Here is a 26149-nt window from a genome sequence, read left to right as displayed (position 1 = left end):
TTAGGTGATAAGAGAAAGTCAGCACATAAAAACCAAAGTCAGCACATAAAAACTTCTTCTTTTACCTCTGTTCATCTCTTGCCTTAAAAACCCTATGGGGTCACCATAAAGTCAGCTATGACTTGATGGCACTTTCTACCACCACCAATGGATGTGCGCTCCAGTGCATCTGATGAAATGAGCTCTAACTTGCAAAACCTTGTGCGGGAATCCGATTCTGTTAGTCTCTACTCTACCACTGGCCTCCTGTTTTATTTTGCTGCTAGAATGTTATATAGCCCGCTACACATCAACATGGTGCCGGTGTCACTACCCAAGAGCATTTACAAAGATTTCCAGTTGCACACAAGCAGAGATTTATCAGATGAAAGTGGATCCAATATATATCAGAAAGTTTTTAACAAGACAGTCTTTTTGAGAGAGTTGTAGTGAGAAATCCTTTTTGATTTCCAGCAATTGCATTGTCTGATAATATCTGTATTTCTTTTCTTTTTCTTTTAATCCCTTCCCATTAACACTGCAGGCTGTAAACAGCCTTCTTGTCCACATTCACCTGAGATATTTAGAAAACAGCATTGGGGTAGTCGGGGAGGCAAGCTGTATTTCACAGCTGACCCTTTTTGAGTTCAGAACAAAAGCTTTATAAATGAAGGATTCCATAAAAAACCTACAAGGGTAAGAAGCACACAGTGCTGTCAAATTCATTTATCTACCAGGAACACCATTTTCTCTGGTGGTCTTCTTTTCCCCACAAGTCAGCATTTAGGTTGTCAACTTACGGTGATGAATGTGCGATTAACGCGGTATCTCTCAGTAGTTCGGAGAAATGTTAAAGTTAAAAGCAAAGTAGCTAAGAGCGCAAGCTGTGAGCCAGGAAGCCCCCAGCTCAGATTTCACATCCTGAGGCTGTTGTCCCTCTCTCCTATATGCAGATAACAATAACATAGTCATACATTACAAAGTACACAGGTTGGGTCTGGATCCCTACCGTGTCCAATGTACCACAATTTCTTCAGAGTTCTGAGTTCTTCTCAGTTTGTGTGTGGTGCCCAATTAGGATCAAGTCCCTAATATGCACGGAAAAGTGGCTTCAGCCTTTTCCCCTTGTGCCATTTTCCTAAACTGAGACTGAACTAGGGGATGCAGTAGGATTGCCAGGAACCTCTTCGCCACCAGCGGGAGATTTTGGGGGCGGAGCCTGAGGAGGGCGGGGTTTGGGGGAGGGGAGGGGCTTCAATGCCATAGAGTTCAATTGCCAAAGCTGCCATTATTCTCCAGTTGATCTGATCCCTATCTGCTGGAGATCAGTTGAATTAGCAGGAGATCTCCTGCTGCTACCTGGCTGTTGGCAACCTTAGGGTGCAGTTTGGGGAAACTGACATGTTCTCTGGGTTACACGTGGATTTCCTGAACAGGGCTAACAGCAGTGTATTGTATGCAGAGTGCTTTGCCTACTCAAAGCCCCCAGGTAAGTGCAAATTATTATTATATCTGAAACTGTCATTTTATTCAATTCGTTTACAGAAGATCAGTTGGATATTAGGGTAAAATACTGGGGATCTGGCTATTGCTAGCACAACAGACACCTCCAGGAGTAGTCTCTTTCTATCAATTTAGTACATTTTTTTCCTGCCCTTGCTCCAAGAAGGGTAGAGTGGGAGGCAATCCCATAACAATGTGATCAGAGCCTTGATGAAGGTAGGTGAGAATGAAAAATATTCAGCAAAAAAAAAAGTGAGTAGGCAACTAAATCTAGGAAACACTTTCTTATATCTCTTTATAAGTGAATTGTGGTGGTTAACTACACATTGCAAGAAAATTGCTCATAATAAAGCCTTTCAGCAAGCAAGGTAAGAATTTTCAAGCAATGAATTGGGTGGGAGGGGCTTAATTGCTTTCCCTTCCTACTGCTTCCCCATTCTTCTTGCTGTTTAGGTCTTTACAAAGTTAAAACCCTGCGTCAGGATTCTGTTTTTTGCATTTGCCTGTAATGTGTAGTTAGTTCTTTGCGTCTTTACCGTTTGGACATGGTCATAGAGTACATAGTTTTGCTTCACGTTTTAGGGTTTTGCTTGTTTAAAACTTCAAGCAGCTTTCAAAGCGCTGGCTTGGGTAGCAAGAAATAGTTTTCCTGGGTCTCAGTTATGCTCATTTGCCTAGCAACTACAGCAGCTTTGAATATATTAAACTGTCTTCAGTCTCAGGCAGAGAGCGGACTTTCCTGTTGGTCCTGGGGCCTTCTCTGTTCTGCTACTGGAGTGTGGGACTTATGACTGAAAATGGGAGGTGGTTGGAAGGAACCTCTCTGTCAAGGGAAGGAACTTACATTTTGCCTGTTGAGAACTAGCCAGATATTGGTATTGGTGTGTGTGTGTGTGTATGAAATGATGGGTTTTTAGGGTTGCCAACCTCCAGGTACTAGCTGGAGATCTCCTATTACAAATGATCTCCAGCTGATAAAGATCAGTTCCCCTGGAGAAAATAGCCGCTTTGGCAATTGGACTCTATGGTATTGAAGTCCCTCCCCTCCCCAAACCCCGCCCTCCTCAGGCTCTGCCCCAAAAACCTTCGCCGGTGGCAAAGGGGGGGCCTGGCAACCCTAGGACATGCAAGTATTTGTTACTTGACCTGCAGTGAAGTTCTGCCTAAGCCAACAACAAGGCTATTGTTGATTGTCAATGGGACTAGAGTTTCACAGTAATAAACAGTTGGAAGGCTGCAAAATAATCCACCATAAGACCACTCAGCATTGACTTTCCAAGAACAATCAAGGTTACAGCTATTTTTCTTTTCCATAGACCAGTGTGTCTATTCCAGGCCAAGATCCAAGAATGCTTTGTTCTCTACATCCTGGTGCCAAAGCCCTGGATTGGAAGCACCAAGTTCTGGCAGATATCTTGGGCACAACTGGAGCATTTGTTTCAAGGATATTAAATTCTCAGCCCCCAGCTTTTGGGAGCTTGTCTCAGGCAGAGAACTGGTAATGTGGGCTGAACAGTGGTGTGCCACTGTTTGGCATTCATGCCAGGGTTGCCCATTCTTGCCCAACTTATTTATCAATAGTTCTTGTGGACTTCAAGCTGTAATGATGGCCACTGACTTAGTTTGTTTACAAGGTGATCAAACTGATGACAGATAGGTCTATCTCCATCTGTTAACCATGACAGCTAGAGGGAGTTCCCATATTCAGAAGTAGCTGATGACCAAGCAGGCCATCATGCCTCTTCATGATACCTAGCTGGCCATGGTTAGAAGCAGGATGTTTGATGGTCCAGGTAGACCCTTGCTTAGATCCAGGGAGTGGTTCTTAAGTTTTAAAATGTTGATAGGTGATGTGATATGCAGGGATGGTTGGGTCATGTGGCAAGCAGTCAAGCTACACAGAAGGATCGAGCCCTACCCCTTGTTGAGAATCCAGATGGATCCATGCCGGAACTTTTCCTGCTCCCAGGTCACTAAAGTATACATATGGAGCATGGAAAGGCTGAATGAAGATGAATTGGTATTAGATTCCTTAAACTTGGGTTGTACTTTGCAGGGTCGAAAGCCAGTGTGGTATTGTGTTTGGACAAGAACTGGTGTGAGGTCAGTTTATGTCCCATAGTAGACCTTGGCCAGCTGCTCTGTTTCATCGTTGTGTCTTCAGTGCAGTCCCACATGGGACAGTCCCATGCGTGCCTGCACAGAAGACACTCAATGAACAGCAGTTACAGGTAAGTGCAACTCTGTTTTAACCTACCTCACAAGGTTGTTGGTTAGGACAAAATGAGGGCAGACGTATCTACCACCCTGAGCTCCTTTTGGAGAAGGGGTGGGATAAAAAATATAATAAACATGGAAGATGAGAGCATACTGTGTGCAATGCGAATGCAAGTCCACCCAGTGCTTTCTGCAGAACCCTCCATAGCACTCCCCTGTGATTGGAACATCAAGTCAGCAAAACCGCTAAAGAAAGAAAATCATCTAGAAATCCCACTTGGTCTCTTAAAAAAAAACACACACAGCAAAAATCTGTCCTCTCTTTTTATTTCCCAGTGGAGGGGATCCACTATTCACCATCTTTGTGACATCACAAGAAATTAATGTAGTCTGAGAAATTACTGTAAAGGGATTCAGAGGACTTTGAAATTAATGGACTATAAAAGAAAGTGACATAAAATGATACTGCGAGCATTAGAAGAAGGGTAAAGCGAGGCAGTGGCAATGGAGAAGCATTGAGTTGGAGATTGATCTTGATTTACAGCCAGAAACGAAAGAATTGTGCAGTGCAGCTAGAGAAAATGGGAGAAGAAGGGGGGGAAAGCAAAGGGGAAAAAAGCACTACTTCTTTCTTCAGCTGTCAAGTTAATAACACTTGTCAGTAAATGAAATGTGAAAGTTACAACTAAACAATATGCCCAGTGTGGCTGCTGTTAAATCTTTGGATGACTAATTAAGAGGCATCATTTGCTTGGAGGATGGCATGGGGAGGAAACAGTATTGTCTGGCTCTTTATAACTGCATTTGTCAAAATGCAGATTTTTGCTGTACAAGATTCTGTTTAGTAACCAAGGTGTAACACCTGGTTCTTGTACATGTGGCAGGTGAATACAGTCAATGAATCTGCTTCTCTGTCTTGACTGCAAGCAGATCGATGTTTCCCCCCCCCCTTTCATTTCCATTATCTTCTAGTGACCCTTTTCTCCTCTACTCCTGCTTAGTTCATGAGGTACCAAGTATTAATGCTTGTGAATAAAGCCCTTTTACTTATTAGGTTTGTCTTGGCAGATTCTTTGAGTTACACAAAACTCTTCACGCTCCAATTCAATCCCAGTGTGGTATGGATTGTGTGGGCTTATATGTGGATTACCTTGTTTTATGACAGATCTATAGTTCTCAGTTGTTACTACTTTGGTGTTCAGTGTGATCTCCACTCACACACAACCTCAGTGCTCCTGATACTTGCGGTTATCATTTTGTGTGAATAGGGCAATATGTATCTTCCAGCTTTGGTACGTATATTTGAAATCCCAGTGTTCTGAAACTGGACAAATGTGTGAATTGCCCTATTCACACAAAATGGCAGAAAGGATGAAAATAATTGGTCTTCAGTTGGTGGATTGTTTTTTTAAGGCTTGCCCTAGTGATGTCTCAGTCTGTCTTCTCTCAGGCTATAGACAAGAAGGAAGCAAGAAGGATGGCTTGTACCAAATAAACAGTTATACACAAAGCTGCCTTCAACTGAGTCAGACCACCAGACGGTCAAGGTTAGTCTTGCCTGCTCTGACTGGCAGAGGCCTTCCAGGGTCTCAGGCTGAGGTCTTTCACATCACCTGCTACCTGATCCTTTTAAATGGAGGTGTTGGGAACCGGACCTGGTATCGATGTAGGTAGAAGTAATGTGCAAGCCGATAAATTGAAAAGTGGGTGCTTGTGTCTGAGGTTTAAAGTGAGTTTTTAAAGTAGATACAGTAAAGCCAGCTGAACCAGGAGCTTCTTTGTCCCGCCTCTAGGATGCTGTGAAATCTTTTATATTTACAACTAAAAGTATATCCACTCTAATGTCACTTCACTGGTTTTATATTCCTTCCAAATATATCAAATTGGTGAGAAGTTCTGTTGGAGTATTTGCAACCTATTTTTTAAATAGGTTCCAAACATTAGGAAACACATGTGCTCAATATAGGCAGGTTCTCCTTTTCCAAGTGTGCTTCACTTGCCTCTGTTGGCGCTTCCCTTCATATTCTGCAGTGACTTGCTTCTCTTCTGTATGTGTGTCATGTAGCCTGGAGGCTTTTCCAGCCGGGTATTGCATACCATGTTGCTGTCCTCTTCCTCCTCCCCTTTCATTTTGTAGAAGTTAAGCAAGGCAGGATGTGAATTAGACCAGAGGAAGTGACACAACTTGCAGTCATAAGTTCAGAAGGCATCTATCATTAACAGTTTTAGAAGACGAGCTTCTAAAACTATGTAGCAGCTCATGTCGGGAGGGAGGTGGTGATCATCCTGTCAGAGGAGGGAATGTTTTCAGTGCAGTCAACCTGTCTGCCATGGGCTTTCCAAGTATAGACTTCATCTAGCTGTCACATCAGCCCAAAATCGAAGTAATGCTGACAGGCAGGTCTGATTAGGCATGCCTTGTTAAGTGAGGGGTGTGTGGGGGGAGTTGCCTTTGTGTTTTAGTGTAGTACAAACATAAAACAACACAAATGACGGCAATACTATAGTGCCTCATAAGAGTTGAGAGAGTGAGGAGAGGGTGATGTTTAGACAGTTTGTGTGTTTTTCAGTTATCTGCCTGGTTAGGCAAAAATTGAATGGTGGGCCTGGAAGAAATGCTGCATTGCAGCCAGCATGGTAAAGTTAAGAAAATGTCACCTCAGGTATAGAAAGACCTGGGTTCAGCACATGACCCGGTTATGAAACTGCCTGGGAGCGTGGGCCAATTGCTAGGGTTGCCAGGTCCTTCTTCGCCACTGACAGGAGGGGTTTTTTTTGGGGGGGGGGGGCGCCTGAGGAGGGGAGAGACTTCAATGCCATAGAGTCCAATTGCCAAAGCGGCCATTTACTCCAGGTGAACTGATCTCTATTGGCTGGAGATCAGTTGTAATAGCAAGAGATCTCCAGCTAGTACCTGGAGGTTGTCAACCCTACCAATTGCTGTTTCCCAGCCTAACCTACCTCATAGGATTGTTGGAAGAAGATTGGGTGGGGGGAGAGAACCATGTAAGTTGTTCTGAGCAGCTGGAGACCTGTGAGAAATCATCATGAGTGAAGGGGGTGTGGCAGAGAGTAAAAGGTTAATTTCCCCCCTTTCTTCTTTGAGAGCCCTCCCCCCAAAGATCCAGTCCTGGACACAGCCTTTACATAGTCCAATGCTATTTTGAAAGTACAGATCTCTCTCTTACTCATATCCACCTTTGGAAGTAATTGGGTTCAGTCATAAAATGCCCCATGACTCGAGAGGAATTTTTTGCTTGTTTTATTCCTGGTATGGCTTTAGGGTTGAATAGATCACAAAAGTGACCAGAAACTTGGAAATTATGGCTGAGGTGTTGCCCAGTCCTGATCTCGTATTATGCTTTGTTTGTTTGACAAGGATTATTTTTATACCATCTGTGCGGGGAGAAAATTGGTGGCTAACTACGCTTCTTTGTGATCAAGTCCCCCACCCCTCCCCAGAACAGAGGAGTGTTGGGGACTGAAGCACAGCTGATGGTTTGGATTGCACTAGGGTTGCCAACCTCCAGGTAGTAGCCGGAGATCTCCTGCTATTACAACTGATTTCCAGCCTATAGCGATCAGTTCACCTGGAGAAAATGGCTGCTTTGGCAATTGGACTCTATGGCATAGAAGTCCCTCCCCAAACCTCACCCTCCTCAGGCTCCACCCCAAAAACCTCCCACTGGTGGCAGAGAGGGACCTGGCAACCCTAGCAATTGGCCCACATTCCCAGACAGTTTTATAGCAGAGTCATGCGCTGAACCCAAGTCTTTCTATATCTAAGGTGACCCAGAAACCCTAGTTTGTACTGAGGCACTGGAATGGTTGAAAATGGTATATGCTTGTTCTTGGAACAAACAGCAGTTGTTCTGTCTAGCAGTAACTTCAGCACTGAAGTACCGTACTTCTCTTAGGGACAGTCTTTGCAATCAGTGCAGTGGGAGGTAAACGACCCTTGTCTGCTTTTCATCTACCCCTGTGTAGATGAAATACTGTGAATGATATTGGTGGAATTTTATTTATTTGTTTGTTTATTTTATTAAGCTTGTATCCCGCCCTCCCCAGCAAAAAGCCGGGCTTAGGGCGGCTCAGCTGCTGCTGTTTGAGAGGGAGTAGTTGAGAATGCGTTCTTGATCACGTTCTGTACAAGTACAGTAATGACTAGCAGTGGGAAAAGACTGGAGTCTCCTTGCTGCTTTTCCAGGTAACCTGAAGAAAATGATCACCCCCCCATTCTCCTCTTTATAAACTGATGACTGCGTTTTGAAATTATCTACTTCTTGGTAAATAAGAGCACAGTTTTAATGCCTTTAACTCAACACAGCTGCATTTATGGCTGATTAATCCTGTTGACACCTGGTCCTGGTTATTAAAATGAGGGCCACAGATAATTGCATTTTGAAGAGATTGCCAAGTCATCTCAAGTGGCCATGAGAGAGCCATTGTGTGCTGCTCAGAATCTTTAGAGAGTGTAGAAAATATAACTTCTTCCTTTCTTTTTCTTTTTGCTGTGATTTCTGGTTTCTGAATGAACTTGATTAAGGAGGATCGTCTTTATTTGGGGGAGTTATTGTAGCCTAACAATGTTTTTTTTTCCTTCCATTTTTTGTGAAGTATTTACAAGCCCCTGAAGGAACAACAGGTTGACTGACGTGGATTACAAAGGACTGTAACATATTAAGATTTAGCCTGTCAGTTGCTGTTTTTGCAGAGTCTGAGACATCTGTGGTTAGGTAGCTTGAAAGATTATAGCCTGTTCAGATAGTTGAGACTTTTTGTTTTGCGTCGTTTTAGAAAGTATGCAGATTATTTCAAAAGCTCTGCCTGTAAGGAATGTAAAATAGCGGCACTGTCTCTGTGTGAGTTTGAATACCTCTTGTTGGCTGTGTGTTGCCAGTTTTAGTTTGTGGTTCCTTTCAAAGTTGCTATTGTTCAGAGGAAAAATAATTTCTGTAGAATAAATCTCGGCATGTGTACTAGGAGCGCAGAGTACAGTGCCATAACTGAAAACAGCATTCTGCTCTTGGGGGGGGGGGTTGTGGAATCTGTTGTTCATGTTGGCAAATGTCAAGTCTTTGGAGAAATTCTTATATACATAAAATGAGGCCAGTGTCAGAATCTGGGACTGTTAGGTATTTGATAAGGCTCATGTCCTGGTAGAGGCCCAATTAGGGTTGCCAACCTCCAGGTACTAGCTGCAGATCTCCTATTACAACTGATCTCCAGCCGATAGAGATCAGTTCACCTGGAGAAAATGGGTGCTTTGGCAATAGCACTACAGGCAACCCTATAGTGTTGAAGCCCCTTCCCAAACCCCACCCTCCTCAGGCTCCATGCCAAAAATCTCCTGCCGGTGGCAAAGAGGGACCTGGCAACCCTAGGCCCAATGTCTGTCAGAGATGCTTGGCCCACCTGTTCCCCTCAGAAATAGTAGCGCCACGCCCTCTACTTCTCCTCACAACAGGTAAGGGAACTCTCCCTACAACCCCCTGTATAACATCATGGGTTTCTCTGGAGTGATCTCCAAATTCTGGTGGTGGGGAACCCAACTCTTGCAGGCTCTTCTTAATGCCATCAGTGGCCAAGAGAGCACAAAAGGACAGTACTCCACTCCCCACACATGCAAACATGTTAAGATGCCCTAAACTCTTAGCCTTGCTGGAGGTGCTTAAAAGAACATGAGAGTTGTGCTGCTCTCCCGCTTCCAGAAGGTTGCCTGTGTGTATAATGGAGCAGCATACTTAGTTGGGTGGGCACTTGCAGGCACCAAAACCTGGAGCCGGCCCTGCACAAAACCATCAGTTTATATTGCTTTGCAGCAGAAGCAACAAAGATGGGTCTCTGCTTCCAAAGACTTCATGGCCTCTATAGTAAGATGGCAAAGATGGGAGAGGAGCAGGGTGAGGGAATCAACAGTTATGTGGGATGAATCCAAGTAGTTAGATCACTGTGGGTCAGCATGAAGAACTGGGAGCTTTAGTCAGTTCAGTTTAGTTCTAGTCTAGGGACCACAATACACAAATCAAACATCAAAGACTTGGACAAAAAACAAGAAATACTTTCTTACATAGGCTTGACCTAATTGTACAAAGGCGCTGGAATTGAGTGTAGATTTTGAGGAGGCATTAGAACCAGGTTAAATGTAGCTTTGACGTAACTCTATCAGTAAATTCAAAATAAGGTTTGTTTGCTTTTTCACTTGATGTATTCATTAATTTGCATTGTATGTTTGAAGATTGCAGTAAGATTAATAAAACATTGTTTTCTTTGCAGTTACAGGGATCCATTAAGAGAAAGCTGGAAGATGACAGTTCCCCTGCCTCCCACACCATGCCTGATGTCATTTTCCCAAGCGATAACAAGAGACTCTGTCTTGATGATGTCACTCTTTCAATGGGACAAGGAGCCAATCCTGTTTCTTGTCCAGATATGCAGCAGTCACCCTTCTCCACCAATCATGGTGCATCCTCTATAGGAGTGCCGGGTCATGCCATGCTGTTGGAAAATAATCATATGAATGGTAGCAGTATAGGGTCTCCATTTTCAGTACCACCTAACACTGAAGTGGGGCAGAAGGGGTCCATTGGCAGCCAAAACAGTATGAGCCATTATGATGAGAAAGGCAGCAACATACAGTCTGTAGACCAGGAACTACAAGACTTGTTGGAAGAACTGACTAAAATGCCTGAACCTTCTCCCAATGAACTCGACCTTGAGAAGATCTTGGGAAGCAAACCTGAGGAGCCTCTTGGAAGTCTTGGCCACCCACAGCCAACCATCAACAACACTCCAAAGTCCTCTCCGCAGACACCGCACTTGGAGAACCATGTGCCCAGTAAAGAGTTTTCTCCAGGGTGTAACCCTACAAGTGGAGGCTCACCCCAAATGAGGCCCTCCTCAGCTGGAGCCATCTATCCAGTTCCACCCCAAAACAAACCTGTTGGGTCTCCCATTTCATCAACTGCACCAAGTAAAAACCAGGCTCAGTCTATGCTTTCGGTACCTTTACCCAACATGACTAGCTCTAATTGGCATGCACAGCAACTAAAACAATTGGCAGCAAGCAAACAGGTCCCTGCTACCAAGCATCAAGGTCCTAACTGGTCTAACATATCATCCCAAGGCCTCTCTCCCCCTTACCGGCAAGGGTCTTCCCCTCACCATCAGCCGTTCAGTCCCCAAAATGTCATGGTGTCTAGCATGAATTCTAATGGCTTGCCAGGAAGCAATATTCAAAGTCCTCAGAGCTCTTTGCTTTCAAGCATAACATCCAATAGCAATCCATCCAGCGGTCCATCTCCTCCTTTTGGTTCTGAGAAGCTTTCCAGTCCCGTTCTCAACCAGCAGCCTTTCAGCCCTCCAAATCCTATCCTTTCCAATATGTCTGCCACCAGCATTCCGGCCAACAGCATCAAAAGCCCACAAAACAACTTGGTGTCTACAAATACTGGGCCCTCCCCGCCATATAGGCCAGAGAAGCTTTCGAGCCCTGCTCTGCACCAACCCCCGTTTAGCCCTCAGAGTTCCTTGATTCCAAACATAACTCCGACCAGCAATCCGACCAGCATGCAGAGCTCTCTCTTCAAACCAATGTCTGCAGCTCAATCCAAAAATATGAACCTTATCATGCAGCAGCAATCCAATGGCTTGCAGCCGGGCTTGGTGACCGAAGGGCCCGTCGGACAAGACCAGTTTTCATTCAACAACACCAAGCCGCTGTCCCATTTCACTTCGGAGTCCACTGCTCCTCAGAAGATGTCTCCCATGACTTCGGGCCCTGGGCAGCAATCGCTCATTCATTATCTCCAGCAGCAGCAGCAGCAGCAGCAGCAGCAAGTAGCCACGTCCCAGCAGTCTCAGCAAGTCAATAACAACCAGTTCATCCATCAGCAGCTGCGGCAACTGATGCAGCCGTCTCGGATGCAGCGGCATGTGCAGCCATCTCAAACCCGACAGGTAAGAAGACCCTTTCTTCTTCCATATAGGTGCTTTTGGTTCTTTGGCCATGCACCGTTTGTCCCTAACTATATATGATGCTCTTGATCAAACCTCTTTCTAGCCAGCCTGATATAGTGATTATGGTGTTGGACTTGGATGCAAGAGATCCGGATTCAGAATCTCCACCTTGCCATGGAAGCTCTCTGGGTGATGTTGGGCCAGTCTCTCCTTCATTCTCTAACACAAGAATGATGTATACCATCCTGAGCTCCTTGGTGGGAAGTTGGGACAAACATGTACTGAGTAAATATGTGGTAGGTGAGAGGGAATCAATGTTCAGACTGGAACCAAGTGGCAGGGGTGTCAAAATGCACAGGTTTTTTGTTTGGGGCTGGGTGGGTTGCTGTTTTCATTCATTAAAATTAAAATTTGACCATCGTCTTTCTGCGATACATCTCTGTGACAAACACGAACAATTACAAAGACAAAAACCTGAAGGATAAAAACAACAGCCAAGGTTGTTGCGCAAAGATCACTGTCCTTACGTTTGTTTTTAGAAAATGGTGGGGGTGGGGAGACTTTCGTGATATGCCAAAAAAAAATAGCAGGCTGCCTCATCTAGCATTATGTGGGGAAAGCAGTCCACATATGTGACCCTTTCACAGGTCAAGCCTGGCCCTAAGCAATACCAGGCTCTAATTTCCTGAGTGTAAGGGGCCCTAAAACAGCCACCCTGAGCCACTAGGGGAGGGTGATATATACACTGAGGTCTTGAATGTGAGAGCCTATGTATGTAAGAAAGACAGTGTGTGTGTTGGCCAAGAAGGGTCTTTGGGAGGAAGAATTCAGCCTTGGACACTGATGACTTCCCCTGAACTCTGTCCGATAGAAATCAAGCCCCGATTTCACACTGAGCAACCTTAACATCAGCGTAAGCTGTGAAGTGAAGCCAAGTTGATGAGAATGTTTTGTGTTGCAACAAGCAGGTCTTGAAAGACTTGTTGCAACCCTTCTCCCAGAATGGCTTGCTTTTGACAAGCAGTGATCCAGTTACAAAACAGCCCGTAGCCACAGGCAGGTTGGCTTCGGGGAGCATCTTACAAGGATTTCTCTTGTGACCAGGTGATGAAGAAGGAGTTCTGTGGATCAACTCTTGAGCAGAGCTCTGAGCTTCTTGTGACAAAGAAATGGGAATCTTGTGAGAGAAAAACCAGTATTTTATTTTGGGAACAAACCAATTTTGCCTTCGGTGCCATCTCTCGGATGTTTCCTGATCCAGTGCCCACTTGCAGAGCTGCGAGATCTGTTTCCAAGACCAAGGGACAGCAATGGGACTACCAAATAGATCTAGCAAGGGAGATAAGCTCTGATGCTTCACATACACCTGCAACTAGAGTTCTGTTTATTATTATTACAGCAATTGCCAGTAAAAGAGTACAAATATACATTATAAATACAAAATAAACAATTAATAAAACCCAGTTAGAATACTCTCACACAAAAATATGGCCAAACTATTAACTCATAGGATTTAAAATTATTAACTGTACCCATCTTTTCCAAGTGAATTTTGATCGCTACAGAACAGAATTTAGCTGCCTGTAACAAACTATGGGGGACTCCTTCCCACATTAGGTATTTCATTTTCTCTTCCTCTGAACTAAAATCTGTTGTATTAATAAGAGGGAAGATCAAGACCTGCAACTAGAGAAATGGTCCTTATTTAAATGTGCATGTTGTATATGCTTTCTGTTTCTTAGGCACCTGAGAAGTGCTCTGAGGCAGCGTAGCCTGAGGTGGGGCATCTGCCAGGGCCCACTGCCATCAACCCCTGCCTGCTATTCCTCCTTTGCCCACCTGCTCGCTAGCAGGTACTCTCCCTCCTGTGCCCCTGGCTGCCCAGCACTACCAGGGAAGAGTGTGCTGGTTGTGCAAGCAGTGCTCTTGATGGTCACAGCAAAACCATTCCCAGCCACACACAATGCCCATTGCTGCTGACAAGAGGGCATGCAGATAGCTGTGAGTGAACACATGAAGCTGCCTTATACTGAATCAGTCCCTTGGTCCATCAAAGTCAGTATTGTCTACTCAGACCAGCAGCGGCTCTCAAGGGTCTCAAGCAGAGGTCTTTCATATCACCTACTTGCCTAGTCCCTTTAATTGGAGATGGCAGGGGTTGAACCTGGGACCTTCTGCATACCAAGCAGATGCTCTACCACTAAGCCACCGCCTCTCCCCTAGAGTGTAGGCTGGTAAGGAGGGGTCAGGCAGGGGAAGGACACACAGACAGGTAGGTGCAAGGAGGGAGGTGTGAGTGGGGGTCCTGGTGGTGGGGAGAGAGGAGGGGGGCACTGAGCACTTTCTGCCCAGGGTCCCTCTAAAGTTAGAACCAGCTGTGTTCTGAGATGGGGAGGGGTATTCCTCTGGCAAAGTCAACAGTATATCTCTGACCCACCTGGCACCTATGCTTAGCTGGCTATGGCCCCTCATCTTCTAAACAGGAAGCACTGGCTGAACGCAGTCCACAAATAGTAAGGTGCAATGCTGTGGTGTGAAAACCTGGATTCTTAGGGCACCGTCACTCACCAAGGCTAAGCCCTGTAACGTGTGTTCATTGCCAAGGCTAATGTTTGGAACATGGAAGGCAGTATTAAGAAGAAAGTGCCTTTCAATGTGTCTTTCTCATACTCATAAATAACCTTCACACACACTACAAGGAGGGGCATCCCAGTGTACTTGACTTCCTGCCATTTGGATTTCAGAAATAAAGCACCCATTCCATTCAAGTCTGTCTTTATTTCCCCCCCCCCCTTGGGCTGCTTTCGCCTTTTTCTAAGGATGTGTCTGAAATTACCCACCTGGGAGCACAGAAATCTCCCATACTGATGAGCCGTAAGAATTCACGTCTGTTGTGACAATAACTGTGAGCAAAGAAAATTTCACATTTTCAAATCGGTTAGGTAAGCTTATGATGCCTGACTGGTTTTACTAGGAGAGACTTAGAACATTAATTATGTACTAAACGACAGCTCTGTTCTGGATTTTATATAGCTTGTTAAGCTGCCTCTGAATAACAAGTGAGTAGAGGATCAGGGCATTTCTTTTTATGAGCTTAATGGCTTTTATCACAAACCATGGATTCTGACTGCAAACCTACACACAGCCCATAGAGACATAAATGGATTATCGCAATTCTAGTATTGCTCATCAAGTTTTTTTCTTTTTGCATTGTGGTATTTCTGTTTCTATTGAGCTTAGGATAGAAGCGTCAATTGATTATTCTGTGCTATTAATCAACTAATTAATCATTCTGATGTGGATTTTTAATAACATTTTAAGAAGAATCCCTAGTGCAACTCTGTTTGGAGCTGATGACATTTACAGAAAACCGTGTTAGATTCTCACAATGAGGTTTAGGTGGCTAGTTTTCAACACAATAAATGATTTGTTTAATCCAAGAAAAGGGGTGTCTTCATTAAATACCCAACTATTATAGTAATTCATTCCCAGTTTGATAGTAGGACAAAGATTCTGATTTTTTAGATGAAATATCTTCCTAGCTAGATTGCCTTTATACCCATTTCCAAACCTTCAAAAACCACAGAGAAGTTAACTCCTTTAAAATTGTGTACTTCATTCATGTGCATAGCAAGTTCATTAAGAAGGTGAAGCAAAGAAACTTTGGGAAATCCTTAATCCTGACTCATAGAGCAGGGGAAAAAACTTGCATAAACTATGTTTGACTAGTACAAGACTACTCAACAATGGGCATTCATATTCTTGTAGTTATTGGTGCAACAGCTTAGTACAAAATAATTCAACTTCTGGCTATTATTGCAAGTGACTGTTGTGTGTAGAGAGAAGTATGCAAATAACCCTCTCCTCAAATAGAGCATATGAAACACTTTCCAAAATGGCCCTAGAATGCAAATGTGGATGTCTCTTGGAAATCAATACAGAATAAATTACACTTAAGAAAATAGTGGCCTTCAACCCTCAGACCCCCACAGCCCCAATATGTGCATTTTTCAGACTTTGCTTACCACATAGGGGCTTGATATCACTGTTAGATGATGATGTTTCTTATACCTTTTTAGTTTATTTAATACATCCCCTTAGCCTCATGCCTCACTAAACAACCATCAAGTAATCCAAATATCACCTTACCATATATATTGGGCTAGTATGTTCATCATCATGGATCCCATTATTTTGATAGGCCAGAGTGAACGATTGAGTGTGTGAATAACCGCTTCCCCTGTTAGTAAAAAGCAGGTTTCCCAAGTGCAGATGTTCTGGTCTCCAAAACAGGCTTTGGGAGAGACTGGAGATTTGTGGACCAAAAACTTACATAGCTGTGTTGGTCCATAGCAAAAATATAAGCCATGTAATACATTTTACTAAGCCCAACTGACACAATGCAATACTGTGCAAGCTTTTGAGCTTTCCAGAACTTTTCACCAGGCTGAATGATTGAAAAGTGTGGGACTTCCATGCCATGATCTTTGGGCCACTTTGTCTGCATCATGTATAGGATGCTTTGTCAGATTCAGTAGGTCAGGTGCGGCCAGCTGGTGTCAGGTTGTGCCCTTGGCATGCTGGGAACAAGAAACAAACAAAAGAGAAGCCCTCCAACTGAAAAATATAACAGCCAAAAGTTGGATCAAATGTCTTTAATGTCAAGCAGAGCATACGAGTCGCTTAAATGCTGAGATCAGCAGAAACCCTTGATTTCCCCCTCTCTCCCCCCCTTGTTTTCATGACCTACAACTTGGGGAGGATCAGTGTGTGAGGATGAGGAATGACATGCAGTGACTGTGCTCAGGCATGACAAGGAGTGAAATGGCCAGTGGAATGGGATATGGGAAGAGAGGCTGAGGAAAATGTGAGTAAAATATAATCCAAGCGAATCAGGCTGTCCTTTGAATGTATAACCTGTACTAGTCATATTAAGGTGAGGGAGGAATACACCGAACACTTGAAAATATGGAGTGTACCTTTCTGAACATGGGCAGGAGAATAAATGAAGTTGACAGGGTTGGGAACAGAGGAGGTAAACATGAGGATGTGCTCATAAAAATAACAGCAGGGAAGTTTGGTCTGAGCTCAGGAAGGTGAAGGCACTTGCTCTCAGTATGGTTCTGGAAGGCACCATACCAAGGACATTAGCAGGAAGCAACAACTTGCATTTGATAGTATTCAGTTTTAAAAAAGGCACGCAGATGAAGGCACTGTAAAGTAATGTTAGGGGGACATTTTAGAAAATATTTTATTGATTTTTTAAAAAACCCTATAAATTACATTCCAGAATTTTTACATAGTAGCATAAAATAACAAGATAACAATTCAGATCATATGAAATCATAATAATGTCAACATTGCACTGTATACAATTTTATAGGCTGTATTATAATACTAAAAGCTTACAGACAACAAAATATTAATGTAAAACTGGTTTAATTTTCAGATTAAAGTAAGGTTAGGGTTGATATATGGGTTATTGCCCTTTTTCAGATGTCTGAATGTGTGTAGAGCCAACAAAGTACAGGGTGGCAGAGGGCAGCATGCAACGCCTTTGCATGTGCTCTGAGCACATGTAGGCTCTGAGCACAAGTTAACACATCAGAATGCGCAAGCAAGTCCTGCTATCACAATCCGGTGTTAATTTTACACGCCTATGAAACCTCTGAAAAAAGGGTTTCACATACTATGTAAAGGGTGCTGGAAGCCCTATCTGAGTGGAAGAACCTTGGCCTGGATTGTAATGTGTATCGAGTTGGTCAGGGTCAGACTAGAACCTACAATTTTATAGATTGCACATAATCTACAAGACATCACACTATGCTGAATAGTGGTCCAAATCCCCCCTCCCCGGAACCCTAAAATTAATTCCCCCCTTGGTTCTTGTAGGTTATCCGGGCTGTGTAATTGTGGTCTTGGTATTTATAGGAAAGAAAATACCAAGACCACGGTTACACAGCCCAGATAACCTACAAGAACCAATGAACTCTGACCGTGAAAGCCTTTGACAATAATTCCCCCCTTGTTGAGAACCCCTGGACTAGAACAAGTGAGAAAGAGTTGGATTCAAACCCCCCCCCCCCCAGTCAGCCATATAGCTCACTGGGTGACCTTGGGCCAGTTTCTTTCGCTGTCTAACCTACCTTACAGGGAAGTTGTGAAGATAAAATGGAGCAAGGAAAACCAGGAACACCATCCTGAGCCTTCTTTAGCACAAAGGGCAGGATAAAAAGATGAGCATCCCCATTTACATGGCAAATGCCCATCTTGGTGTTAGCAGCTATCTAGTAGCCGGCTGGTGATTGCCTAGTATCATCTTGACCTGCCACCATGTGGGGATACTTTTTCCTTTTAGGTGGTAGGGTAATTGGAACACATTTTAGGCCGCCATCGGTATATAGGCTAGGAAATATATTATTAACTCAGATTAGATTTTATGGTTTTAATTGTATATTATATTAAATTTTATATTTGTTGTATTGATATTTTGTTAGCTGCCCTGAACCCAGCTTTGCCGGGAAGGGGCGGGGTACAAATAAAATAAATAGAATAAAAATAGTGTTTTCTGAGCAGAAGTGGGAAATTGCCTCGTCAGGGCAGTTGGCAAGATCAGGGTCTCTACATGTCACTGTAGCAACAACTTCATGGAGATTGCTTCTGTGGAGTAAGCAGGCCTAAGCCCTACTCACACTCTTACAGCCTGTGTGCATGGTTAGGTGGCATTCTGGAACAATTTACTCACGCAGAATAAGAGTATGACATGTGGCTGTCTTAATTACCTACCGCCAATGGTCCTATTACTGAACAACTGATGAATAATCAAGGACTTGATGTTAATATTACATAATGACTAGTAGGAATGCTTCCTTAATGGCCTGGAATCTCACTTCAGCCTCAGAAGGTGACACCCTTCAGCTAGTGGGAGGGGTAGAGAAACAATCTGGAGCACGTGTAAACATGGAGAGGGCCAGAGAAAAGTCACAAGAGCTGTGATGGATCCGGCTTGGCAATGTGGCTGGAGGTGAAGCATCTTTAAGGGGAGGATCCTCTTTCTTTGGGAAACCCAATGCAGGATTAGTGGTTGTGCTGTCAGCTGTAGGAATCTGGCCCTTCCAAAGTGTTCTGTTTATGTTTACAAATAAACATATATTCTGTAGATGCTGCAAGCCTTTAAATGCACCCTAATCCAAAGGGAATGAAACACTGTAGCATCACCTTTTTGAATCTCTCCTCTTGAGGAAGATAGCGCTTAACAATATGCTTTCATCTCTTGAGCTACAATTCTTGACTCTCCTAATCAAATACAGAACCAGATTTAGCATCTGGCAAGGAACGATAATTTGTTAAACCGATGAGGACCACTTCTGCATTTAAGAATGATTGTTGATGTAGACGCCCGCTTGTCTCTTTTCCGAAGGAGCGCTGGAGCGATGTGTTTTAAACGTTTCTGCCCTTTTGTCTTTTTTTTTGCACTTTTCGAATGTGGTTCAGACTGTGAGAGGTCTTTTTTGCCTCCCTTTTGAGCAAGAAGTGGTGCATTGTACATGAAAAGCCATGTGGATGTTAGAGCCAGTTTGAAGGTAAATGACAATATATATATAAAATGGGATAAGGAGGCCTAGGGTGGTGGCAAAGGGAGCAGCTGCTGGGAGTGGGGCGGGAGTGGGTGCTTTTGTGACTTTTAAGTGGCATTTTTAAAGGAAGACTTCGCATTCCAAAGAGTAACCTTGTGGTTGTGCTTCTTTTTAACAACACTCTTATCTCAGATCTCCAGCCCTGACAGACAATTCATATAAAACCCCAGATTGCCTGCACAAGTGGTAAATCTGATAATGCTTAATCTTTCCCCATCTGATGTTCAATGCTTTTATTGTTACGCATTGACAGATATTGATTTGGCCAGTGAAGGTTTGCATTTCACGATAGTGGAAATCTGAGTCCTGTAGAATGTATTCTGTGTAATGTAACCGCTTGAGTGAAACTGCCTTCAAAAGGAACTGTGTGTTAGACAAAACAGCTAATGCAGAATACGTGGAAGTTCACAGGGTGACTTATTTGTGACAATCCCATAAACTCTTCTTGAACCAAATCCACATATCATAGACAGGAATCTAGGATCCTGTTCACAGAATCCCCCCTCCCCAATAACCAGACCTAGTGTAACATTTCCAGGTAGATGTGTTCACAGGATGCAGAAAGAGGTTCTGTAGTAAGTTAGGCATAGGTTTAAAAACGTGTAATGTGTAAAGAGAAATAAGTATGCATCTAAATAAAATTTGCATGCAAATCCCCCCCACTAAGTGAATTAATACAGGTATGCTCATTAAAGTGTGGGATTGGTGGGCAGTCCCAGCTGAGTCTGCTAGTGGCAGTTTTGGATTTGTTGTGCCATAGTTTGTGAAACAGTAATAAAAACTGACGTGTTATGTTAACTTGTATGAGTACGGTTTGTTCAGTTATGGGCCCAAGACTCTTTCTGGTCTCAGAACATCCAACACATTTTTATGTGTGTTTGTTTTTCCAGCTGTTACCTCAGAGAAGTTAGAAACATTGCAGTTTAAAATTAAAGCAGTAGTTCTCAAGATCTTGGAAAAGCAGAGCCCTTTCTCATAAACTCCATGATTATATCTGAGAGAGCTTATTTTTAAACTGGTTATGATATCCAGTGACAGGATGTTTCTTTAGGTTTCCAAATCTTAAAAACAAGCTGTTGGTTTGCAGTACATCTGCCAGAGAACACATTGCAGAGACTGAGAGATGTCCGGAGATCCTCTTGCAGCTCACTTTTATAGCCATTCTGCAACTCACTTAAAAAATTAACTTTGTTTTGATCAGGCTTTTTTAAAAAAGCAAAAAATAAAATAAAGAGCTCTTTGGTGCATATGTGCATTGGTTGGAACGATCAATCAATTCATTTATTATGTGCAAGATCACCCAAGGTTTAAACAATCATTAATTTGCAAGTCAGGTGTAACACTCGGGCCTAGGCATTGGAATAGGGCTAAGTTCTGCATGAGAAGAGAGGGTTCGCTAGGGTTGCCAACCTCCAGGTACTAGCTGGAGATCTCCCACTATTACAACTGATCTTCAGTTGATAGAGATTAGTTCACCTGACAATTGGACGCTATGCCATTGAAGTCCCTCCCCTCCCCAAACCCTGCCCTCCTCAGGCTCCATCCCAAAAACCTCCAGTCGGTGGCGAAGTGGGACCTGGCAACCCTAGGGTTTGCACAATGTAGGACATTCTTGCTGCTCGTTCTGTGGATGTATTTCTTTTAGTTTTAAGAGTGTTGTGTGTGTCTCTGTTTCCCTTAATGACCCAGAATAGTGGGGAAATCCAAATTTGATTACACAGCTTCCCAGTAGTAATAGCACAGATGCAGAAACTTGGGGTGGGGGAGCGGTTAGGAACCTTTTGAACAAAAAGCAGGCTTCAGCTAATTAAGTGCCCTTTGAGTTGACAAAAGATGGGTTTTGTGACAAATTGTAATGATAGAAAGCAGGAAGTCTGATCCAGGAGTCTGACCTGTCTACAGATGGGGAAACATTGTCTGGAATGGGAACTTCAGCCTTGAGTGTGTTTATTTCTGTCACAAATGGTTATTCCCCTGTCTGTTCCTTTTTCACTTTCAGGCAAATTTCAAAAGAGAGCCTTCATGAAATTAAAAAATAGTAATTATAAAGCAGCATATATCAGCCTTGCTGAAGTTAAACAGATCTGGATGTCAGTTCATTGACAAGATATTAGGAGATCTTCTGGAAACCCTCAGTACCCTGCCTTGAGATCCCTGGTAGAAGAAAGATGGGGGTGATACACATATAATAAATCTTTAAGCAGTGGTGTAAGATCTTACTTTAAAAAATGTAAATGCCTTCAATCTTCACAGGCAATCATGAAACACGTATTCCAAAGGCAATCATTAAATGACATCCGATCTGTCAGCAGATGCTGCTGCTTTTTTTAAAAAAAAAAGCCATTATATATATATGTGTGTGTGTGTGTGTGTGTATAAATCTTATTTAAATGCTTTTTTAAAGCCATTTAAAAATGGTTTTATTTTATATATATATATAATTATATATATATTATTTATATATCTATATATATATATATTTTTCCCCCCCCAAAAGCAGGAAAGGACCAATTTCTAGGGCTCGTCTTTCCTGCCCCAATTATTTTTTTTCCTTGAGCAAAATGGTTGTGCCACTCAGTTCTCTGAGTTGTCTGTCACAGGCTTCTATTGTACCATCCCGAGCAGCACAGAATTAGACAGTTTTGTGCTTGTCACGGAATCTTCAGAAGACAGCTGGCCGCGCAATTGACGACTCGCGGCCCAGGGAAAAATGCAAAATCAGCAGAATTATGTGTAGCCATTATTAAAAGGCTGTGGGCTCCTGGCTTGAAAGCGTGGGTTATTCCATCCTGTTCTCCCAGGATGGTGGCGTAGGACCTCCTGATGGTAGTTCCACTGCTCTTCAGAAATTGGTTTGACCAGATGTAATTTCCACATCATCACTTTGGTGAGATAGGAAATGATTCCTTCATTCTCTAAGCCAACAATTGGAGTTGTCGATGGTATGGTAGAGATCCGGTGGTTTGTTTCCACAGGCACAAGGATTTCTACCTTCGGAGCATAACTTTTGTGTTGGGGTGCTCAGAGTTGGAACTAGTTACATCCCTCTGTGTTAGGCATACTCTATGTAGGCCTACTATGTAGGGTTGCCAACCTCCAGGTACTTAGTACAGGAGCGAAGTTACTATTAAACAAAGTGCAAAACTTTATAACAAGCTACGTGCAATGACATACAATGTAGGACAATATATACAAAAGGACCTACAACAATTGTTTACAAATATTCATATTCTCAATTGTCCCAAAGCTGAGTACAAAAAATCTTCTTATGTAGATAATAATCATGTAGTATGATGGATGCCACTAGCAATGGAGGATACGGCCGTTTCAAATTCTTGACTAATTAATAATTCTTCTTCAGTCCTTCCTATTCATGTAAAAATCACAATCATAATATCAATCATAAGTATAACAAAATTAAGCAATAAATATCCCAATAAATATTTCAATAAAAATTACTTACAAAAAGGCATCTTGCATAAATTTTCTACATAGTTTTCAAATTGTAGGTTACATTATATATCCCACCAGGGGTAAAATTCCAATGTCAGTTCCACGTAGGGTAAGGAAGCTAAGTGTGGAGATATCATTAGGAGGATTTACTAGTTGCAGATGATATTAAAGAATTTAAGGCTAAAAAATTCAAGAGGGACAAGGAAGATTATTCCAGCAAAAGAGTATACCTTTGGTATTACTCTGAGGAGTCTAAAGGTGGTAGCAAACAAACCAACTATAGAGGCTACAACAAACAGAATAAACGAAAAGGTTTTAAAAACGGCAACCGCTATAGTGAAGAGGAGTCTTACAGCGACTCCGCAAATAGCTCTGATTCCAACCGGAGCTATGGACTCCGCCCTAGAGAGGAGGGAATGCATTTTTTCGAGAAGCGTCCCTATCGAAAGAAGAATGCTTAGTGGTCAACCTATCCTCCAGAATGTTAAATCCCCTTGAAGAAAAAGTGCTTAATATGGGTTTAAGTTTTGTTCCGGCGCCCGCTTACTCTGCATTTCAGACCCGTGTTGATTTGTTTAAATTGTTTCGGCTTATTAAACTCAAAGATCATTTCAAATCCGGCTCTAGCCATATTTCTCCGTTCCGAGTGAAATCTAAGTTTAATCCGAATAGCACAAACCCCATGATTCATGCCTTCCAAATGGCTGTTAACAGGGATACCTTGAAATTAGAAAATAATAAAATTCCTAAACATTATAATCTATCCCTGAGTGAATTTCCTAATGCAGAATGGAACTGCCCTAACTCTTCCCTCCCACTGAACTCACTAAAATGCTGCTCCTAAGGGGACAGGAAAAGACAGGATTGGTGGAAATTGCCAGTTTAGTTTGGATCTAGCCCATAGTTTAGAGATCATGCAGAGAAGGAATACAAAGTTGATGTCACAGATGACCCAGTTCAGGTTGAATAGCTTGATTCAGACACAATGACAAACCCTCTACCATTACGTGAGTGATCTTGGACAATCCTTAATCTTGCTTGCTCACTCACCCTTCCTCTTCTGTTACATGTAGTTCAACAGTTGAAGAGTTTCATGGTAAACTATAGTTCTAAACTCTGTGCTAATGTTGATTGGGAGGGAAGAGAACAATCCAGGCTGTGTGATTCAGACATAGGCTGCAAGCCTACAGACTCTTTCCTGGGAGTGAGCCCCATTGAATAACATGGGGCTTTCTTCTGAGTAGTCCTTTTTAGGATTGCTCCCATAATGCCAAATGATTTAACTGGTGGTATCAGAAAAGAGTGGGAGGAGGGGATGCATGAACCTGGGCATCTCCTCCCGGGCATGGTCATATGACAATAAAACAGGTTCTCTGACCATGCCTTGGCCTCTATGCTTTGCCTGGCCCTCTAGAGCAACTGGTAGGCTACCGTATGCAACAGGTTGCTGCTAGACTAGATGGACTACTGATCCAGCAGGAGAGGGTGGTCTTATGTTAAGGTAACCAACCAACCATGGTTTACGTGGTTGTTTTAACCGTGGTTAAGATCCACTATATGCAATGAAACTCTTTGGGTGCAGATCTAATGCAATATAAACCATAGTTTGTAAAACCAATGTGACTTCAATTTTTAGTAAGCAGCCCACCCTAACCATGGGCGAAAACGCATGGCCGCTTTATCCTCCTTTAATCCCTGTTTCAGCCGGGATTCATCCAGGATCGAACCCATGCGTTTCGCCTAATATGCATTCTAGCCTGGTTAAAACAGGGATTAAAGGAGGCTAATGCGACCATGCGTTTTCACCCCATGGTTTTAGGCATTAGAAAAACAGGACATTATCTAGTCTTATATGTGCAGATGGCTAGTGTTCATTCATACATCTTATCTGATCTTCTAGTCTTTAAATAATTAGTGGCAAACCCCCCCCCCAATTCTGGAAAATCCAAAAGAACAGCAAAGTCTGCTAAGTGATTCTAGTCTTGTGACCTTAATAGGAGGAGGGGGAATTACAGGAGTTTGCTTTTTCCCTCTTTATGTTATTGCTGTAGTGTTCGGCTTCAGAAAAATATTGCCAGAAAGTTCTGTTTTCCAGTGCAGTATCTCAAAATAACTTTCTTGGTAAAATTGTTTTTCTCTTTGTATCTTTGCCCCCCCTTTTCTCCCCGGGGTTTGGGCATTTTGGAGAAATTTCAGCATGTGGGTGGGTGGGGGAACAAAGAAGTGTCTATGAACAGGAACTGGCATTGTCTCTCTTTCTGAATGGGGGAGGGAAGACCGAGCTAGTTTCATTTGGTTCTCTCGCACATCTGCAACTCTAAGGAACAGAGGGATGATTCACAGTTTGCCTACTGACACGAGAGCAAGCCAAAGGCTGTGAATTAACAGCCACTCTGGGTCTGTGTTGAAAATGTGCTGCAAGGAATGAAATCAACATTATCTGCAAATCGTGTTAAATAATAGTAAAAAAAAGAGCATGAGACACAAATTAAGAATACCTTCAAAGCTAAGTTTGAAAGCAAAGAATACTGGTAAGCAGTTCTTACAAGTTTTGTCTGTAAAGAAATCTATCAGCCAGTTGTTTTGGGCTCAGCCTTAATTTGGTTCCTGAGACAACTATTCTGTCCCTATAATGGACTGGGTGGCCCTGTTAAGTATTTTATCTTGCTTTCAAACTAATTATGGCTTAACAAGATGCAAAGATAGGATATTGCCCTTTTGATGTCGCTTGGGTGATCTTAAAGCTGTTTTTCTGCGTGTTTTCTTAAATCCACAGATATATTTCTTTGTGGTTTTCAATATGAAAATGTGTTAACAGAATAATTGCCTAAGGAGGCTGAGCTACATTTTTCTTTCTCTTCTCGCTCCCGAGAGATGTCCTGTGACTTCCTCTATTAGTCCATTAATCACTGCAACTCAGAAATGATTCTGATCAAAGAAGCAGAATGAGGTTGAAGAGGTACAGAGTCTGGCAATTGACTTGGCTGTTTAGATTCCCTGCTGAGCTCATTTAGATCTGGAATTAAGCTGTTCCTGCAGTATTTTTCCTCCCTGGCTCGCTGGCAGACATTCTGTAGCCAGCACCATCCTCACCCTGGAGGGTTGGGAGGAAGAGCTACCGTTGAGCCAAACTCTGCTGATTTACCTGCAGATCCTGTCAGGCTCAGCAGGAGGTATAAAAACATAATTCCTTCCCCAGTATAAAAGGAGTACAAAAATCTGCATGTGAATTGTACAGCCGCAGATTGGTTCTCTCCCTTCCCCCACTTTAAATCTAATTTTGTTACACTCGGGAAATGAGGAAGAGGTATCGGAGTCCACAGCATTTCAGTTGCTGAAAAATCAAAAGTGTTTCAAATACAATGGTACTTGACAGTGGAATCATGTGAACATTTTACTGA

The 26149-nt window shown here is 42.9% G+C and overlaps 1 protein-coding gene across 1 annotated transcript in view; it reads left to right on the top strand.

Annotated features, from left to right (window-relative positions):
• The window catches only part of MAMLD1 (mastermind like domain containing 1), a 117085-nt gene that overhangs the window by 50338 nt on the left and 40598 nt on the right, over positions 1-26149 (top strand). The window contains exon 2 of the mRNA XM_056859548.1: positions 9976-11658. Coding sequence (XP_056715526.1) covers positions 9976-11658 — 1683 coding nt within the window. The remainder of the gene's footprint in view (positions 1-9975; positions 11659-26149) is intronic.

Source organism: Euleptes europaea, chromosome 13 (assembly GCF_029931775.1).
Source record: "Euleptes europaea isolate rEulEur1 chromosome 13, rEulEur1.hap1, whole genome shotgun sequence".
NCBI lineage: Eukaryota > Metazoa > Chordata > Lepidosauria > Squamata > Sphaerodactylidae > Euleptes > Euleptes europaea.
This window is presented reverse-complemented; position numbering and strand designations above follow the sequence as displayed.